Below are 19,179 nucleotides of genomic sequence, written 5' to 3'. Positions count from 1 at the left end.
TTTCACGTGTCTTGGCCATCTCAAAGTCACCTCTGCGCACACACAGGATTTCCTAAGCCCAAACGCAGCACAGCAGCACAGCAGCCCCGCTTCGTCATGCTGCTCGCAGCACTGCACCCCAGGGGATCCCTTCAGCCGGGTTTGGGGGGACCCTGCACCGCATCGGGGTGCCCCACGCCAGGCTCACCCCAGCTCCCGCTGCCCCGCATGGCACAGACGGGGACGGCACGCACTCGCTGCAGGGAGAGGAGCCCTGCCGGGGACCTGCTTGCCATGGGTGGGGGTACCCAGCGGAGCTAAACCTGCCCAGATCCTGGCCCAATTTTATTGCCTCCCCCTCTTCTCCTTACTGTTGCCCCATGGTGCTGATGGGTGGCGGCAGGAACTGGGCAGAATTGCTTGAATTGGGCTCTGTGGGCACCAGGAGTTTGCACACACGTGTGCAAAGCAGGGCCAGGTCGCGGGTTGGAAGGGGAGAGCAAGGTGCTGGGGGGGGATGACCCCAGTAGCCCCCATGCAGCAACGCAGACTGGGCTGCGGGGGCCAGACCTCCCAGGGGGATCCACCACCCAGAGCCACCATCTCCATGGCAGTTTGGGGTGACCCCACCTCACTGCCGCTCGACACTCTGGGTGGCAGCAAGGCTGGCCGTGCTGAAGCCAGGTTTTCCCCAACCTGCCCGCTCCGCTCTCCATCCAGCCATAATCCCCCCCAAAACGGCGTTAACGTGGGGCAGGGTGGAAGCGGTGCCGCCGAGCAGACCCCCAGCCGCTCGTCCTCCTCCCATCCCCCAGCTGCACCGAATTCAAGGACTTGGGGAAGGAAAGATGACAGAGGCCCCAAACCTCCCCCATGATTGCTGGATTGATTAAGTATACTGATGAAGACAGCAAGGTTAATACGCATGCCAGTGAATTATAACACTGTCAGCCCGTTAGCCGGGAGATTTTTCACGTTTCCATCAGCTGGCATCCCGCACAGATTTTCAGGGTGACGTCTTCCCCTCCCGACCTCCCTGCCAGGGAAAGCGAGAGGAAAAGCCTTGGTTTTACTGACTTTTTAACTAAATCCGAGGGAGAGACTTTTTATCCAGAGAAAGCTAATGCAAACTGTTAGAGATAAATAAATGGAAGAGCTGCCTATAGTCTGGTTGGCGCACAGGGAAGAAATTTGTCTCACTTTAGAAAAAGGACCTGAAGGTACGGGGGCCGTTGACTCATTCATTGTACTGTTATCTGCCAGGGAGGTTGTGACATCAGAGCAATTAAGACAAACTTTAGTCTATAAGTTCATGCCTGCAACCTCTATACTTCAAAAGAAGACAAACGATCCCTCCAAGGAAGGAAACAAAGTCTTTTCCAGGCTGCTTCCAAACTAACATTTCGGATTTGCAGTGCTTCAGGAGGAATTTTTCACCACATGGGGTTTTTTAAGCTGCTGGTATATAATAAACTACCTGAGCTTTTTTTTTTTTTTTAAGCAAAAGTTTATTTCTAATGCAAAAACAAGCAAACAAAACCCCCAACCTCTTTCCTTGCCCACATCACAACAGTGCTCAATTCGTTAACCTAAAACTCAGCCCCGTCTTTCATGGTCCTCCTCTCTTCTGTGCTTTTTTAATAAGCATCTTAACACAAGGACTGATTAAACGTGTGTCAGCCTGTTGTGAAAACGCACACAGAAATTGCAGGAGTAAGAAACAGAAAGACATCGCAATTGTTCTTTCCTTTATGGTAACAGCAAACCTGGGAGCCTTTGCTTGACCCAGCTGCACCCATCGTGCAGCGACTCCGATGTAAGAAAATAGGAGATCAAGGTAGAGCTGAGAAAGGCAAGACGCTTCCAAGCAAGCCGTGAACTGCTGTGATAACAAGTAGAACCCTGCAGCCTGCTCTCTGGCCACGAGGGCACGTGGCACAGCACGGCTTGAGCCCCTCTGCGCAGGCTCTCTTCCCCCGCAAGCTCACGGGATGCTGTGCAAGCCTGTGCCGTGGCCCTCAGCCTCCTCGTGCGGCACGGGCAGAACCTCACACCCTCTGTGCTGCTGCTGTTCGCAAACTCCCCGTGCCCACGGCCGCTCTCCCTTCTCGGCCCATCTCGGCCGTGAGTGGTGCTGGGGCTGCCAGCTCTGGTGCTCACCCAGCGGCACCTCCGCTCCCTGTTTAGGAAAGCGCTGCTCTCTTTCACCTCACCTCTTTCCACCTCAGCAAAACCCTTCTGCACTTACGGACCAGCCTGCGGTGCCTGAGCAGTTGCAGGGTGCTCTTTGCACGCACCAGCGTGTTGCTTTTTTGCTTGGCCCCCCCAAAAACCCGAGCCACAGCAGCAAGCACCCCGGAGCAGAGAGGCACCGCCGGTCATTTGATAGCGTGATGCTCATCTACCTGACATGCTCTTACTCTGGAAGGGCAATCCCTCGCCTCCCCGCAGGACGGGCAAGCCCAGATACTTCTTTTTTTGTTTGTTCGTTTGCTTGCTTTTGCTTTACATTTAAAACCGGTATTTTGCGGACGTCTGCACTCAAAGACAGCCAACAACTCCTTACGAAATCCTCTGAACACTCAGTGTGTCATTTGTACAATAGCAAAAGGCTAACAGTTAAAAAATACTCTGGAGCCAGGAAATATACAATACATTCAATAAAAAAAAATATAGATATAAAATACTTGCTTTAAGGCTGTGTACAGTTTAACTGAAGATAATCTGAGGACATTAAATTGCTCAGCAACAAAAGAAATGTGGGAAGAAAATTCCTTAATGTGGTGATGAGGAAAAGGCAGCAACAAATATCCTGAAAGATTTTGTTGATGCTCCTAGAAAATATTTTTAGTAAAATATGATCCAGATATAGACTGAGAGTCCGAAGCGCGGGGCTGGTGCTGCTAGGCCAGGGTGAGCTGTTGTCTTGCGCTGTGCTGTGAGCCAGTCCAGCTCACTGCGGTCCTTGGGTTGATCGCCGCTCCTCGAGCATCCTGCACACCCACATGGACACCACTTCTGCATTCCCATCGTTGTACTGCACGATGAATGGGTGGCCCTGGAAAGCAGGACAGGCAGTGTTAGCCAAGATAAACACAACCCTTCCCGTGAAAACCCAAAAGGGTTTGTTTTTCTAAAAAAATTTGAAAAAAATACATCGGAACGTCCTGTGGTTACAATCATAAATGTGCAATAAAGCAGTGATTCAAACCAGTGAACTTCCTCTTGGATCCATGTTACCCACATACACTGTTCGTACGGAGAAGGGAGGGCTGGGGGAACCCAGGCTCCTTACTGAGGCCTTAGCCTAGCACTCCTCGAAAATACTGACTTTTTAAATTTTTTTTTTAAATGTTTGATTAGCTCATTGTCTTTTGAACCAGCTCCTTTCTAGGATGGCCTGCCAGGCTGCTTGACTTCTGAATGATGTTTCAGTAAAAAGATACTCTGACAAAACCACTAATATACTAGTCTGCTTGTAAAGGTCTGTGATCCATTAATTTTAAAGTTTCTCTCTCCACTAGCCCCCTCCTACACCTCTTTCACATGTATTAACCTAATGCTCTCCTTTGCCAAAAGAAAAGCGGAAGGGCAGTCTTATATTTGTGTCCTTGACTTTTATCCGTGGAAACCTTACGCCTTACCCTGTGCACAGGCATCCCTTAAATGGACAGTTCTACAAATTACCTAGGAAAAAACCAATATCCCTGCAAGTGTTAAATTCCTTTTGTTCCTTGGTCATTGAGCTCTGTGCCTGCAGATGCAGCAGGACCAGGCGCCAGGCTCTGCAGCACTCGCAGTGTCCATAAGGAGAGGGGTTTGTTCATGCACATACGTGCTGGTCCATGTCCTTTGGAGCGATCCATTGATACAGAAATGAAAATATCATCTAAGTATAACTGAAACAGGTCTTCATGAGAAGCTACTGGGGGAATTAAGTATGATGCAAAGAGGGATACTATAAAATATTCTCGGCCATGAATTATACGGCTACTGCAGGCACTGGAAGACTGTGTCTTAGACACCTCGGAAAATCGGAACAGCATCTCAGGATGAAACAAAAATATGGACTGCAATTTCAGCAGCCAGCTTAGGCAGCTCATGTCTCAATCTGGCCACATTCCTAGAGATGGGAACATGCCATCTTCAGATGAATCTCAAATGAAGTATAAAAATCCACAGGAAACCGAGTACCGCAATTACATAAATGACTGAAAGAAAGCAATCGCCAGGAGAAACCATCACAGATGATGAAAACCCCTACTCCAAATCACTCAAAAGCAGCTCAGTTTTTGCAACACTAAACTTCATAGCTCTTACAAACAATGCCTGAAAGTAATCAGAGTAAATCTGCCGGGGAGCCTTTGGGGAGGGTGACGTACATGTGGGAATTACTGGCACGCGCAGCCCTACGCCAGCCACAGCGCTGAACGACAGCAATCGGCACATGGGGAGCGAGCATGGGTCTGACGCGGGGCCCGGGAAGCCTGGTGGTCTGCTGGGTTAGGATGGTACCGAGCGGAGCAATGAAGTTGCACCGGGCTAAATAGAGCACAATAAATCCTCATGGCATCAGCTCCGAGCAATAAAACACCCTGCGGGCCAGGGCCAGCAAACACGGGAGCCACAGGAATAAAAAATGCCATCATCTACAAGAATTATGGAGGAAGCATGAGATGTTGTTGCTTCAACTCTTTGGGATGGCTGGAAATCTCAGCTAGAACATTTTAGGGAGAAGTCTGAGATGTGGAGACTCCTTCTTCAGATCTTACTGGGACCAGCTCAGTTGCTTTCCCAGTTAACCTCAGAGAGGAAAGACAGAAGGAATACTCTGGCAGAGCCACTTAGTTGAGCAAGAGGTCCACCACGAGGAGAACACAACACGCAGACTTTGCCATGAAGAGCTACAAATGTCCCAAGTGTTTTATTTTGCCACACTGGCTTGAGGTGCCCTGAAAGCTGCCTAACAGCCCAGGGCTCGAGCTTCTTTGCAGCACGAGCTCCTGCCTGCCACAACCCCAGGACTTGGTGGGACAGCAGCTTTCCCTCTCTGCGCGTGCATCTGTGGGACGCTGCACCTCCCCAGGCTTTTGGGAAAGGCGATGCAAGGAAGGGGCAACGCAAGGAAGGGGCAATGCAAAAGTCATCGCGACCCAAGCCTGCACACACGGAGCAGAGAGTGAGAGTGGAGGTGGTACAGCCCATGGACTTGAGACAAGAGGTATATTAAGAGGAAAGGATATGGTTAAAAAAAGGTGAGGGAGAGACGCCGAAAGAGGGAAAAAAGGAGAAACAAGTTTGCCTATAAGCTAATAAAGAGCTGGGAGGTGGTAGGAGACACAGCTACACCAGTTGGGACATTTAGTGGCTTAATCTCTCAGCTATGAAACAGATTTTACTTTGGAACTACTTAAATGAAGCTTTTCCCCATCCATTCATCAGAGTGTAAGAGACTGCACAGGTTCATGCTGCGAACCGCACTACAAGCAGGGCCAGACCTGGGTGGAGAGGAGATAATTTAATTTAAACAACTATACCCAAGTCACCTCCCAACAAACCTCACTGCTGATCATCAGTGAGTATATGAATAATTTTAACAGCTGCTGGCACAACCGTGAGAGCAAACCCCATGATGCAGAGAGGTCTGTTACAATCTGCTAGTGCAAGAACTACACCACAGGCAGAGCACGGTGCTGGTGACTGGGTGTGCAAGATGCACCAGGACCGGTCATACCCAGCATGTTTCCTCTCCGGCGTTCATCCAGTGCCCCGCAATGTCTATCACAGCAACAGTCGGCATTTCAGCTTGGACAGGGAGACGCTGCACTCCTGGGTTTCCTCTCCAGTATCAGGTCAGGCTGGTGACTTCCGCTCCTTCTTGGATTTCTTTCTTTCCTGGCTGCACACAACAGACAGCCTTTGGAAACACCTTACATTTGCACTGCAGGCTCTCACCCGCTGGCTGCCCTGCTTTTTCCCCCATGGAAAGCTTCAGCCTGCTCAGTCTGTAACTCAAATTTGAAATAGGAGGGGAAAAAAAACCCCACACCTCATGCCAAAAGTCTACAGAACCTAAAAGACACCACAGTGACTAGGGGGAAGGTACAACAAAACTGGCACGGTTGCAGTCTGAAGACAGCTCATGAGTTTTTCTGCGTAACGCTCCTTTTGTGTGAGAGCCCACATACGCGTGGACACGCACATCCCACAGAAAACAACCACCGAGATGCCAAAGTCTGCAGATACCAGATCACCTGACCCCTGCAAACTGGAGGCTGCAGGGTGACTCTCGTGTGATTACAGGTTTCCAAAGCAAAGGCAGTTCAAACCACTTGCTTTCCCCTCCTTGGATTTGTCAGTGCTTCCCACTACGCTCGAGCTGCAAGCTCTTAATTTTATCTCCAGGCCTTTGAAATTGTGGGCAGCTGCTACCAGCCATTGCAATCGACCTTTCTGAGTTTGCTCTCTGCAACTGCTACAGAAATAGATGTTCTTCCCCAATATTCAATTTTTTTTAAGCAAATTGCTTCCTTTCAGCCATTCTTAGCTGTAGACAGCAACTTTAAGCTTGCCAGAGAGCTCTGAATTTCCCATCCAGGCAGATGTGTGTGCACTCACACCCACTTGCTGCTTGGAAAATGGTCCTCCAAGGAAGAACAACATATCCAGAGGTACCAGAGTCCATTCAAGCTTTGAGGATGGCAGCAGACAGTTCAATGCTACCAAGAGAAGATGGATGATCTTAAAATGATGCATTTAAGTACACAGATGCTTGCAGCACTGAGCATATGGACAACGTCTTTTTCCTTCCAACACCTGGCTACTAGAAATCTTTAGCTTTGGTCTTGAATGTCTAACATCAGGAACAACACTAAAGAAAGACTGCACCTTCTTTTTTTAATCTCCTACTCCAGACATCCCATATATCTTTGGGTTTCACCATTTTACTGAACAAATTCAATCTGAAATATTCCTGGTTTTACTTGGTTCCTACCTATGAAAACAATTCGAGAGCACGATCGGGAACCCAAAGGCAGGAGTCCTGGAGTTTATCCCCAGGGTGTCACATACTTTCCAGCGTGACCTTCATAAAGCTGCTTAATCTCCCTCAGCCTCATGGTTAAAAAGGGAATAAATGATCCTGCTCTCTCATGAGAGTGCTGTGAGAATCAGTGCAAGTGTGCTTTGCCCAGTACTTCAGTATTTTTGGGTGCAAAAGGTGCAAGAGTAAGGTAAATGCTTATTATAAGGAAGATAGCCTAGAAGTAGGTGTTTTGCCTCTTAAACAAAACAACAATCAAGGACACTAGTGAGAACTAGGGAAAAACACAGCCATGGAAGAGCAGATGCATTGGGGCAATTAAAAACCAGATATTAAAGCCAGTCCGCTTCTCCCATGAATCTCCTTTACGATGGAGAGACTCCCCGCAGAGGAAGACATCTCACACCCAGTCCATCCTTGCACTGAAGCTACTCACAACACGCAAAGGGAAACTGCAGGCCATGCAAGGTTGAAAGCGTCAGCTAGCCATGCTGCACCGTTTGCTTTGTTTTGTGAGGTCACTCCACTGCAGCCAGGGGTTTTACACACTGACTTTTCTCCCTAGGAGTAAGTTTAACTTGAAACTAACGTTTAGATTTTCCGGGGGTTTAGACTATTATTGATCTAGGGAGGATTTTTCTCAGGCTGAAGAGATGTTGTTACCAGAACCTGTTTTTCAGAATCTGGTGGTTGGTTTTTTGTTTTGTTTCTTTTTTTAATAGGGAACGAGAAAACAGAGATCTCCACCAAAGCTAAGACTAGTGTCAGTGGGACCCGTCTTTGCAAATCGTGGTGGACAGCCCGTGGCATGTTCAGGTCAGGCACCGAGAGCAAGGAGGTCACAACGGCACAAGGATGTACAATGTCCACAGATGGCCTGCGCTGAAGTCGACACCAAAACCACTTCGCTGCTTCTGATACCTGACCTCGCTAGAGCACACCTCGCTCAGCAGCACCTTGCCTGCTGCAGTCACACCTGCAACTGCAATAAAAACATACATCAAAGAGCAATGCGGAATTGTGGACAATGCGCGAGCCCGTCAAACTTGCCCTTGGCCTCCTCACTGCAACACTGGAAGTGAAAATGCAGTACGGACTATGTGAGAGGGACTTGCGGTCCCAGGAAAACATTTAAGATTTCCTCTAAAGTCTTCAGCCACTGCGGTTGCACCAGCAGCAGTCTCCTCTGCTCTTAGCAACTGCTTCACAAAGCCACCCTGGCGGGCTCTCTGCATTTTGCCGCTATTCAGCATCCAGTCCCCCAATCCCCCCTTTTCAGGCACCCAGAGCACCACAACCATTAATTCCTGCAGTCCAAAGCATGCACACCTCAGAAAGCAGTGCCTTAAACTGGAGATATCTTTGGAAGCGAGAGTGGAGAGAAGTGGCAGGGAGATTAGACAGGGAAGGAAGGAAGGAAGGAACAAGGGACAAAAACACAGGTAAAAATCAAAACTGCTAAAGGAGAAATGCAGCTGCACCCTCCAGGTCTAGTGCATGCTCATGCCGCAGGATGGGACCGCGACAAACTGTCACCTGAAGAAAGAAAAAAAACCCCGCGAGTCACAACAGCTTGGACACTATTAATAAATTCTGGTCACTGAGTGTCTCAGCCACAAGTAAAAATCCCAGCCCTGACTTCAACAGTCGGCAATATGTTCTAAAACAAACACAAGCAACCTGCTGTACTTAAATATTCCCCTACAGATTTATTTTGCTTTGCAAGGTAACACTGAAGAAAGTTAAACACACAGAAGCTTGAAATGCATTTTCTGTTGCAGCGAGTGGTTTCTGACTGAGATGACACTCTGCTTGGTGTGGTGTGCATACCTTTTTGGCAGCAGCCATCCATCCCTGTTTTGGCGTGGGGAAGTCAGCCCGGCTCAAGGTCCCCCCGGCCCTGCACTCAGATGCCCCTGGGCAGCCGCAGAGTCGGGGTGCTGAGCTGTACCCGGCTCTCCCGCTCCAACTGCACGCCAGTGTCAGCAGAGAGCACTCTTTTACACTGACACCTATGACCACCGTGAATTGGCAAATAAGGGACTGATATTGAACCTTCCTTAGTAAAATCACTGCAATGGAGACTGTTCATGCCCTACCAGTGATGGTTCAGCCAACATTTGAGTCTCAGTAAGGCGCAAGAGCTTGCCGCAACACCAACAGGTGTAATCATGGAGGGAAGTGTGACACCAAGGAAAGAGATGCTCATGGGAGAAGCCCGGAGGCATCACAGGATGTCCCCATGACAGAGCTGACCCCATCCCCACGCATTTCACATTTGCTCAGACCTTTACACGCATTCATTACAAAGCAGTAACCACCTCCTTGCCAGTTCTTAAATACTCAGCCTTAAAAATATGCGGTAATCTGGATGTCCAGCAGAAAATAGGTTGAAAAGTCACCACCAAACTGCTTCCCCGTAGCAGCCAGGTACTGGTCTGCCTTACCACAGCCAGGGGGTTGGCTCGGTAGGATGCACGGCTGCATTGCGATTTCTGCAGCCGTGGGGAGGCGGCCGCCGGCGAGAGCACAGCAGCTTGGAGCCGAAAAGGTCAGGCAGGACGGGGCCAGGGATAGCCCCAGAGTGAGTGTCAGCCAGCCTAATTTTGTGTGTCAACTCCGAAAATTAGATAAACAATGACAAACCAGGCTTTTTAAATGAACTTGTCTCATCTCGTTCTCTTGATAAAGGGTACATTTCTCAAGTTGCAGTGTCCCACCAGACAGGTTAACTCTTTCAAAGGGGAGCGCCTCGCAGAGGGTGATGTAAATGATTTAAATATCTGACATGAAATTAAAAGGGCAGTGCCCCCCTGAACACACAACCCTGGTAATTTGAACTCATTGCTCACAAACCATCAATCATTTAGCCCAGTCAATTAAATTGCCATTATTCAAGGGTAAAAGTTCCGTAATTTTACCTATCCTTAAAATTCAGCAATTTGCTTGCATGGCCTTCTCCTCTGGCCTGAGAAATCTTCCTTTCTGATAATAATCCACCCAGAGCTTATTGCAACAGACTTTACATCGCATCCTTGGCACGCCTGCAGACCCACGGGCCTTTTCCAGCACCAGGTGCCCACATGCAGCTCTGCTCCAGATCTGCTCATCGGCATCGCTGGTAGGAGCGAGGGTGAACTCTCCAGGGGAGATGAAGGTCCCCCTGGGACGCAGCCCTAATATAAAGCCTGTGCAGCACCCACAGCCCCAAATCTGGGCAACAATTAGTCTAATGCATATGTAACAGTTTACATTGCCTCTCGTACACAAGTCCAGGGAAGATCAAAGCTTCACGAGAGTCTAGCCCATAAATAGGCTCTTCTCCTCTGCCACTGACTATAAAACGCTTGTGTTTGGATAGCACCAAGGAGGTTTAGGCCAACGCTGAGGCTCCTAACCACTGCCAAAGGAGAGGCAGGCAATAAATAACATCCCTTAAGCAATGCTTCTGTGATTTCAAAAGACTTTTCCAGGCACAAAAGAAGTGTGTGCTTATTGTGAGACTGGTTTAAAGGATCCATGAAATAGGCAGCTACCGACCTTAGCCAGGATGGCGACAAAGTACATTCCCAACGTGAAATACCAGTCAGTCACCAATTTCCTGGTGAATCTGCAAAAGTTACAGGGTGGTGCTTCCTGCGGCAGAGGACATGAGTGGGACAGGGAGGACACGGACAGGAACCTTAATCCCAAACGGTGCTCAATGATACTGCTCTTTTTTTGACAGTGCATCCAGATCGAACTCACAACATCATCTCCTTATATTTTTTTCACTGGGGCAGCGAGAGGTTAATTGGGGAGGGCAGCATGACCTGCTCTGAGCTCTCCTGGAGGATACGCCAGAGTCAGTGCTTGCTCACTGCATTGCCCTGGCAGGAAGTGCCCAGGGGCACCTGAACCAGCACGGGGAGCTGCACCACGGCAGGAGGACACGAAGGTTACGGGGAGGAAACCTGGGAACACCATCCCTTGCTCTAAGGGGTGGCTGTGGCCTAAGCAGCAGATAGCACAGGGAGATGAGCAGCACCATGGCCTTCCTGCCCTTGCCGCAGCCAGGCTGGCGGAGCGCTACCGCTGCTCCAGCGCCACGGGCAGGAGAACTGGCAGAGCCAGCACAGGCTACGGCCGCTGCCGCAAACACTTGGGCACTGCCTGTTGACACCCCGAAAGGCCATCTTCCCTGCAGCAAGGAGCGAGCTGCAAAGACAGATGTTAACGTAAACCCTGGAGGAGGAAGCAGAGACACCATTAGAGGGACTGAGGTCTTATGCTAACAACTACATGACACCCAAACGTAACCACAACACCTAGTAAATTAGAAATGACATTAAAAGACCTCATGCTTACGCAAAGTACATTAGGAAATAAGCAGCATTGCTGTTGGTTGCAACAGTGCCATCCTTCTAATGTTGTCTTTTACAGGAATCCTCCCAGACTGTGCAGTTAAAGGACTGTGCTCCATTTATTACAAAGAAGCACAGACAAATTATGCATTTAATTTAAAAACTTGAATTCAGCATAACAAAAACCATAATAAAAAGATCCCAACTGTTGCAGACACAGACTATCAAGACGATGGCAGTGCCCTTAGACAGCATTTCAAATACAGTTTATTAGCGTGTGATATGAAAAGGGTATTTTTATTGCATGATATAATGCAATGGGACCTTGGGCGCTCTGCAGAAGGACCTTGCACTCAGAAGTGTAATGAACCCATAGTCCAAAAAACATTATACTGTACATTAACCTATCATTAATGGCACATTAGGGCTAGGGGCATTGCACGCTTGCTGGTCAGGGCTCCATCAGGACAGTATGGAGGAAACTACAGTCTTCACAGGCTTAAAACAAATAGAGAAAATAAATATTACTGATGGCTACAGGCTGCTTTAAGGGAAGCTCACTCTCCGCTTAACATGCAATTTTGATGCCATTTTTTAAAGGGGGGAGGGAAAAGACAATGCAGCAGTTTATTAGGCAATATCAGAAATGGCACGTCACTGCTTTGGAGCATTGAATGTCTCCGTGGTGCATCCGATGCATCCACACAGAGCTTTTCCTGCGCAAAACATGGCACCTCTGAGCACTGAGGCACCTTTTAAGGATAAAATGAAAACTGGAGACCTGCTCCCCTTCCCTGCCATTCCCCAACCCCTGATGACACCGGTAAGGCTTCCCTGGCAGTAGGAGTTGAGACCTGGGAAGAGCATCCTCTGACCCAGCTCTGCACAGCCCCATCACTGCTCATGGGACACCTGGGACCCATCTCTTTGCATCTGCACCCATTTACACCCCAGCACGTCTGAGAGCCATTCGGCAGAACTCCAGCCTGTGTCTGCAGTAACCCTGCACAAAATGTGACCAAATCACACCACTTGTTCTGCTCCTGAATCAGTTGGAATGTCCTATGCCTTCCTCCACTTGAGGTGCCCTCTTTGTTCAAAGGCAAGCTCGATCAGATGGCCACAGTGCAAACGTTACATCAGAAAACCCTGGCTGGCAACTCATCCCTAGCGCTGAAGCAGCGCAAGCCCTGCAATTTTGGAAAGTAAGAACTTGGCTGTAAAAACAGCACAGCACAGTTATCATCCCAGCTAGTTCTCCAATTGCTACTGATGCATCTATGCTATTCACAGCTCTTGCAATCAGCTGAGGGCACATACTTGAGAAGAAATTCTTGCCCATTCACATGTTTAATGGGAACACAAGTCGGACCTCCACAGGACAAATACAAACCTCAGCTCTGGAGCTGGACTATCTTCCCAGGACACCTAGAGACACGAAGTGCTCGAGTAACCAAAACTACCCCGGACTGACCCTGTGTCCCCCTCTAGTGACCTCAGCACATATAAGATTTCATCACTCTACCACTGCCTCCAGTAGTGCAGGATTTTACATCTAGAGCTCCTGCCTCCAAGGACAAGCCAAACTAAATGCTGTTCTAATTATCTGTGCTAGCTATCCACAAGGCCGATTTCTGCTCCCACAGCCAGGAATAGCAGCGAGGAATCCTCAGGCCAATACTCTAGTGCTGACTCCCAAAACATTGTTAATTCACAGGCACAGAAGGTGTCAGAGTCCTCCTCAGGGGCTGCTCCATGCAGCAGGCTTCCATCCGTCGCTTGCTTCTAAGGCTCGAGCGGGGTAAAAAATCTGAAGGCTTCAAATACTCGCATTGATCCATGGAGACGGGTGAAAAGAGCTTGCAAGAGACTATTTAAGTGTGATCTGGCTGTTGCATCTCTTGTTTTACTTTTGCAGTTTTAGGATGTGTTTTGACTATGGGAGGTAACCCTTTAAAAAAAAGGGTGAGTTCTGAAAGTGCTTGGAACAGCAGTGACTGCGAGGTTTAGTGTGCCCCCAGTGTCCCAAAGCTCCAGCAAGGTCAACCCTTGCTTTGAGAGACAAGCTCCTCCAGAAATGAAGCCTCCTTGTCTCTTCCATGCAGCACCTGCAGCGACGGGACTGCATGTGTCAAATCACGGCGAGTTTAGTCAGAAAGTACCAGCTTTTCCTATGTACTTGCACGGCTGTTTGATCTGGGACCAAGTGTTTACTGGCCCGGTTCTCTCCCCCAGTTCCTATCCTCAGAATAGCGACTATTCACGGCAAGAACTGCCTCTCGCTGTGCTTGGAAAGGAATTCAGCATCCCTGAGAGCCTGTTCTCGGCTGGCTGCTAGAGTGAAATCTCCCATGGCAGGGGCCAAAGACACAGCGCTTCAGTAGGTCTGCAGTAGCCTGCAAAGCTGCAGGTGGCACAGGCAGGCTGAGGGCACAGGCACTCCAGAAGACAAAAGTATACCAGAAGATATAGTGTTTTCACAGAATTTCCACCCCCATGAGGACATCACCTGTAGCTTCTGCCAGCTCAGAGTGCAGAAAGGACCGATTTGTCCAGAGAGCAGCGGGGGTAGCTAAGAGGGCCAGAAAGCTGCATCGACCGGTGGTGTTTTCTGGGCGGAGATGAAGCAGGGACAAGAGCACATCCTTAAGTAAAATCAAGTATTGTTAGTCTCCCTGAAGTTTCTGCTCTCTTTCCTCATTCCTCATTCTGCGCAGCTAATGGCAGAGCCCCAGCCTGCTAAACAGTTCCACGCAGAGCGTCGGGAAGTGGTGAGTTTTGTTTGTTGCATGGCCTCCCTAACATACACTGTAATTAAAATGTTGATTACTAAACAGTTTAAATATATGACAGACAATGCAGTTAAAGCCTACAGTTAGGTCAATATGTGATTTAGATTTGCCATTTAAAAACTCTCATTTAAATTTTGCATACATTAATCACTACCATACTTCAATGTTCTGATATCCACCTGACTACACTATTAAAATAAAACTTGCTGCCCCAGGGAAATCCTACTTATTCTTAATTGTTTCGAGGCTTTGATGGGCTTTTAATCTAAGATTAATTTATGCAATTTTAAATAACTCTTCTTATGATTAATAAGCTTGAAAATTAAAAGGAGTCTAAAGCAATTATAATGAGCATTTGGTCATAACCTCATTAGGAGAAGGAGTGAAGGATACAGCTCTGGAATTCTTACAAGACTACAATTTAAGGTTACTTTCAGAGGAGTCAAACATAGTTCTTGAAATTGCAAAGGCAGATTAGCCTAGGTCAGTGTTAGAACTATGGCTATCTAGATTAGCACACTAATGATTTTATCCCTCTGATGATATTTAAGATAGCAAAAAGATGATACAAAATGTATCAAGCAAAGATAAATGGATAACACTACCAAGTGGTCAAGTCTTGGAGCTATATTTCTTGTTTATCCTCTTTTGGGTTTTTTTTGAGAAGGATTCCTTTTGAGTTTGGGTTTTGGGGGTTTTTTTTTGTGTATTATTTATCTATTTGTAGATTAACTTTTACCAATGCACTTTTACTTTTTTATGATGAAGTTAATTGCATGTGATTTTTGTCTGGTTTAGTAGTTTTGTTGAGGCACTAAAATTCTGCCACAATTTACGGAATTTGTCTTTACGTAACAGCAGTTCCCAAGCATAATGGATGCACCAAGAGGAAGAACAGCTTAACTCAAACCTGAAAACCTTAACCTGCGGAGGAACTGTCTACACATCACGCCTGAATTCTCATTTTTAAACAGCAGTACAGATCCTTCCATTACGATTAAAATACCTTTTGCAACTTTCTTCTGAAGCTTTGGACATTGGCCACAGCCAAACCATGTGCTGGTGCTCCTAAAACCAGTCCTCAGAGACCCCCTTGTACACTTGACTGATGTCTCCAGGCTGGCAAATCATCATCAGACTCAGGGTCAAGAGGGAAATTTTTTTTTCAGGTCAGATCAGTAGGAATCAGTGCAGCTCCTCTGACTTCTGTAGCATGGACCTGTCTTCAAACAACTCGATCCCATCCTATTGCACGACCCCAAGCCGTGCGTGGGTGCATACGTGGATGGGTCTGATTTTTGCTGTTCTCTTTCTGTGGCATATACTAGTCTTAAATATACTACAGAGCTTTGGTTTTGGCTGTGGCACAGAGGAGTCTATTTGCCCATCTGCAGATCATTCTTTCCACAGCAGTTTTGCTTTTGATATTTGCTGTTAAACCGATAACTGTACTTGGCATGCTTCTTGGTGCTTAGCTAACAAAACGAGCTAACTCTCAGCAAAGGTATTTTTTTGGTGATGACTCTTAAAAAAAACTAAGGCAACCGAAATAGAATTGGAGCGTGCTTTTGCAAGTGCCGCTGAGGTTAAGAAGAGCTGTAGAAGAGGAATAGAGAGAGTGGCCCAAGGCTGATAAGAGTATGTCAACATTAGCAAGCTGTCGACAACAGAAGCAGATCCGCAGAGTGAAACGGTTGGTGCAATGTTTCAGGGATGGAAGAGGTTTTACTTTTGACCAGCTCTGGTCTGGTCTGCGGACACAACGCCCATTAGTAGCTGAAGCTCATTAGGTGTGTGCCTGGAGCACATCTTCTGGTTTGGTTGCATTTGAAATGGATTCAATTCATGAGCTTCAAGACCTGTCTGTGATGAGAATGAAAGAGTGGCAGCTCTGAAAGAGCAAGAGATTCACCCCAAAAAGACACGCCTGACCTGAGCTCTGATGTTAACGTAGATCTACCTGCAGAGGTGTCCTCAGCTCATGCCTCACCGTGAGCACAGCATTGGTCTGACTGACACCAAACAGAGCTGGCTGGACATTAAAAGCTGATATAGTAAATCCTTCACATGGGGACTAAGTGTTCCCCTGAACAGGGAAAGAAGGGAAAAACCAGTTGTTTTCTCCAAGTTTTGAAAAACTGGTTTCTACTGATAGGGGGGGAAAAAAAAAAGAGAGAGAGAGCGAGCTTTACTAAGCTGGAGTAAACTGAAACAATCTCCTAAATGTTTTTCACCCAAATCTTGCAGTAAAGAATGTTGTGTGCATACACATGTGCACACATATACATTCTAATAACAACAACAAACAAAACAAAACCCCAGACCAGAAAATGATCTGGCTGGAAGCAAAAAGGGAGAATGAAACAGCTCGCACTTTGCTAGCATTTCCGTGATGAAGTTTCTGCAAATGAACAAGTTGTTTTTAAAAGTACCCCGTACGATCATATTGCATTACATGCCTACACACCGTCTGCATCTAGTGCAAAATAACATCCCCATGTTTGTCAGGTTTAGTAAAGAGACTAAATAACGCAAGCATTAAATGATCAAACATGAACATACTGTCCAATCACCCCATCTCCAGAGGAGAAAAAGCACAGGTATGAAACGACCTCCGAATAAATGTGTGGAGCCCTGCTGAAAACACAGAGAAGAACGCAAAATATATCACCACTAGTTGGCTTGGGAAAAAAAAAAAAAAAAGAATTCCTTTGAATCTCTCACAAGGTCACTGAACAAACGACCGAGGCCACAAAAACCATTTCCATTCTTAGACTTGTATTTTAATGCCCCCGTTCCCTACCGGGAGCCTTTCCCCGGTGGAAACCCCGGCTCTCTCCAGCCGTGCAGGCAGATGCCGGCGGAGCCGTCCCGATTTACACCAGCCGAGCATTTACCCCAGCATCTCCCATTAAATCCGAACAGGCAGATGCACATTTATGGGACAATGAACTTTTCCACGGCTGCGGCTCGTCGTGCTTTGCTATTACGGCCTTAATAAACCTGCGCATTCCCGTGCTGCGGCAGCTGCCTTGGGTGGGAGCGCGAGCAGCCGGCTCCGGAGGAGAGGCCGCAGCTTAAAAAAAAATAAATAAAAAAATTCATGTTTAATTTAAAAATTAGAAACTGGAGCAGGCTGTGAGCACAGAGGTTGATTGAAACAAAATTTAAATTCCTGTCAAGCCCATTTAAACACAGGGGCCCTTCATAGACAATTAGCTGCTCCCTGTGAATGCTGAATAAACTCGGGCCTGGTCACTGTTAGAAGAGAGCAGGCCTACTGTGAGGAGCTGGAAAAAAATTAACTAAAATCAGGCTGTATGAAATATTTAGCCTCCCAGTTTATCACAGGGGTTTGGAAGTGTAAACAAGACAAAAATCGATTCCTCGGTGCCCTTCAATCAATCCCCCAAAATGGTTAGGGCATCTGTTTCTGCTAAATTTTGTTTACTCTGGCAGATTTGCCTTAATTGCAGTTGTTTATCTCCCATTGTCCCCGGGGCCCTAATCTCCCGATTACTAATACTTAACACTCATTTCACATCTAAAGCTACTTCTAATCCTCAACAGGTTTCTGGGGCTCTTAAAATTATTGAAACGGAGGAGACGGGAGATACAACCTCTTTGTGAAAGGCACATTTTCCTATCTACTACCAGCTGGGTCCAATCATCACCAGGGATGGCTGCAACAAAGGTGCTAAAAGGCTCTTTCACAGGCACTGCTGCTCCGCTGGGGATTCAGCGGATAAAAAAGAGCTTTGATGGGGGGAAAAAAAAAAATCCACCACAATTCACCCCTGAACAAGAGGGCTATAACAGTCCAGCCAAATAAAGTTACTGTCATAATCAAATGCTGTCAATCACAATGAAAATCCAATTAAAAAATCTTTCAGTGCGGCCCTCTTAAGTAGAAAAATGTCCCCTATTTATATGCGTTTTTGTCAACCGCACAAATTAGAAAGTAGTATTAATTGATTTTTTACTACTTTAGGCCCTGATCCTCCAGCTGAATTTCTGCGGATGCAAGAATCAGCCGGCACAAATCTGATTAAGGGATTTGAGGCATAATGCACACAGGTCACTAAGAAGGCATATCTGTATCTCCTGCTTTATACTCCGCTTATTCATAGGCAATTATTACTCTTATTTAATACTGCAGGAGCGTCTTGAGGTGCTAATCAGAATACAGACCCACAAGTAGCTGATACTACACAAATACCAGCATTTGAATCCATTTAAAATTCCAGGTTTATTATACAAATAAATATTGTACATAGATTTCAACAGTCGCCCGTCAGAGCAAATTCCTTGATGAATTTGGAATGAATAGGAAGGACAATATTCTGGGAATTAAAGATATGGTTCTTATTTTGGAACTGTTAACAGATATTTCGTTTTGTTTTTAAATAAATATGTAGGGAAGACAGCTGACATAAAAATACCAACAAAGCGAATGCACAACTTCTCAATGTATCATAATTGAAAGATTTGCAATTCTGCTACCAAAATGAACGAGATGTAAATATTTGTCTCTGTGTCTGGAGAACTACAAAACAACCAGAAGTGCCAAATGAAACATTTGCTCAAATTAAACTGCGAAGCCCAGGAGACTCAAGAAACCAAAAATATTAACTGTATCACTCTAAGCTGTTGCCAATTTGTTTTTGTCCAATTTCCTTAGATTTTCAATACTTCTTCGAGCCATCTCAAGTTATTTCTTTTCACATTTCACTGGAAAGTGCTAGTGTATTGTGCAGCTTTAGGGCACGTTAGAAAAAGAAAGTCAGATGTTCACATTTTCTGCAAAAAGTCAGTGGCCGTAGGAGCAACGGGACTGCAGAAGGTGGTGAATGAATAGCACACCTGCAAACTCTAACGCTCCCAAGTTAACCTTGTCACAGTCTTAGTCTTCTGTAATTGCTGGATTTAGTGACACTGATGTAATGTATTTCTCCATTTCGATAGCTGATTTCTCAAGTGACAAAGAAGAGCAACTCATACCCCTAAGGACAGAGATTGCTTT

General features: G+C 46.8%; 1 protein-coding gene across 2 annotated transcripts in view; it reads right to left on the bottom strand.

The window, feature by feature from the left end:
• Window positions 1-1,462: 1,462 nt before the first annotated feature.
• MAP2K5 (mitogen-activated protein kinase kinase 5) overlaps window positions 1,463-19,179 on the bottom strand; it is a 139,228-nt gene continuing 121,511 nt past the window's right edge. For both annotated transcript variants that reach the window (XM_054836851.1, XM_054836852.1), the window contains one exon: window positions 1,463-3,037. In XM_054836851.1, coding sequence (XP_054692826.1) covers window positions 2,933-3,037 — 105 coding nt within the window. In that variant the 3' untranslated portion in view covers window positions 1,463-2,932. The remainder of the gene's footprint in view (window positions 3,038-19,179) is intronic.

Source organism: Grus americana, chromosome 10, assembly GCF_028858705.1.
Source record: "Grus americana isolate bGruAme1 chromosome 10, bGruAme1.mat, whole genome shotgun sequence".
Classification (NCBI taxonomy): Eukaryota; Metazoa; Chordata; class Aves; order Gruiformes; family Gruidae; genus Grus; species Grus americana.
The sequence above is the reverse complement of the archived record's forward strand: the minus strand, read 5'-3'. Positions and strand labels throughout refer to the sequence as shown.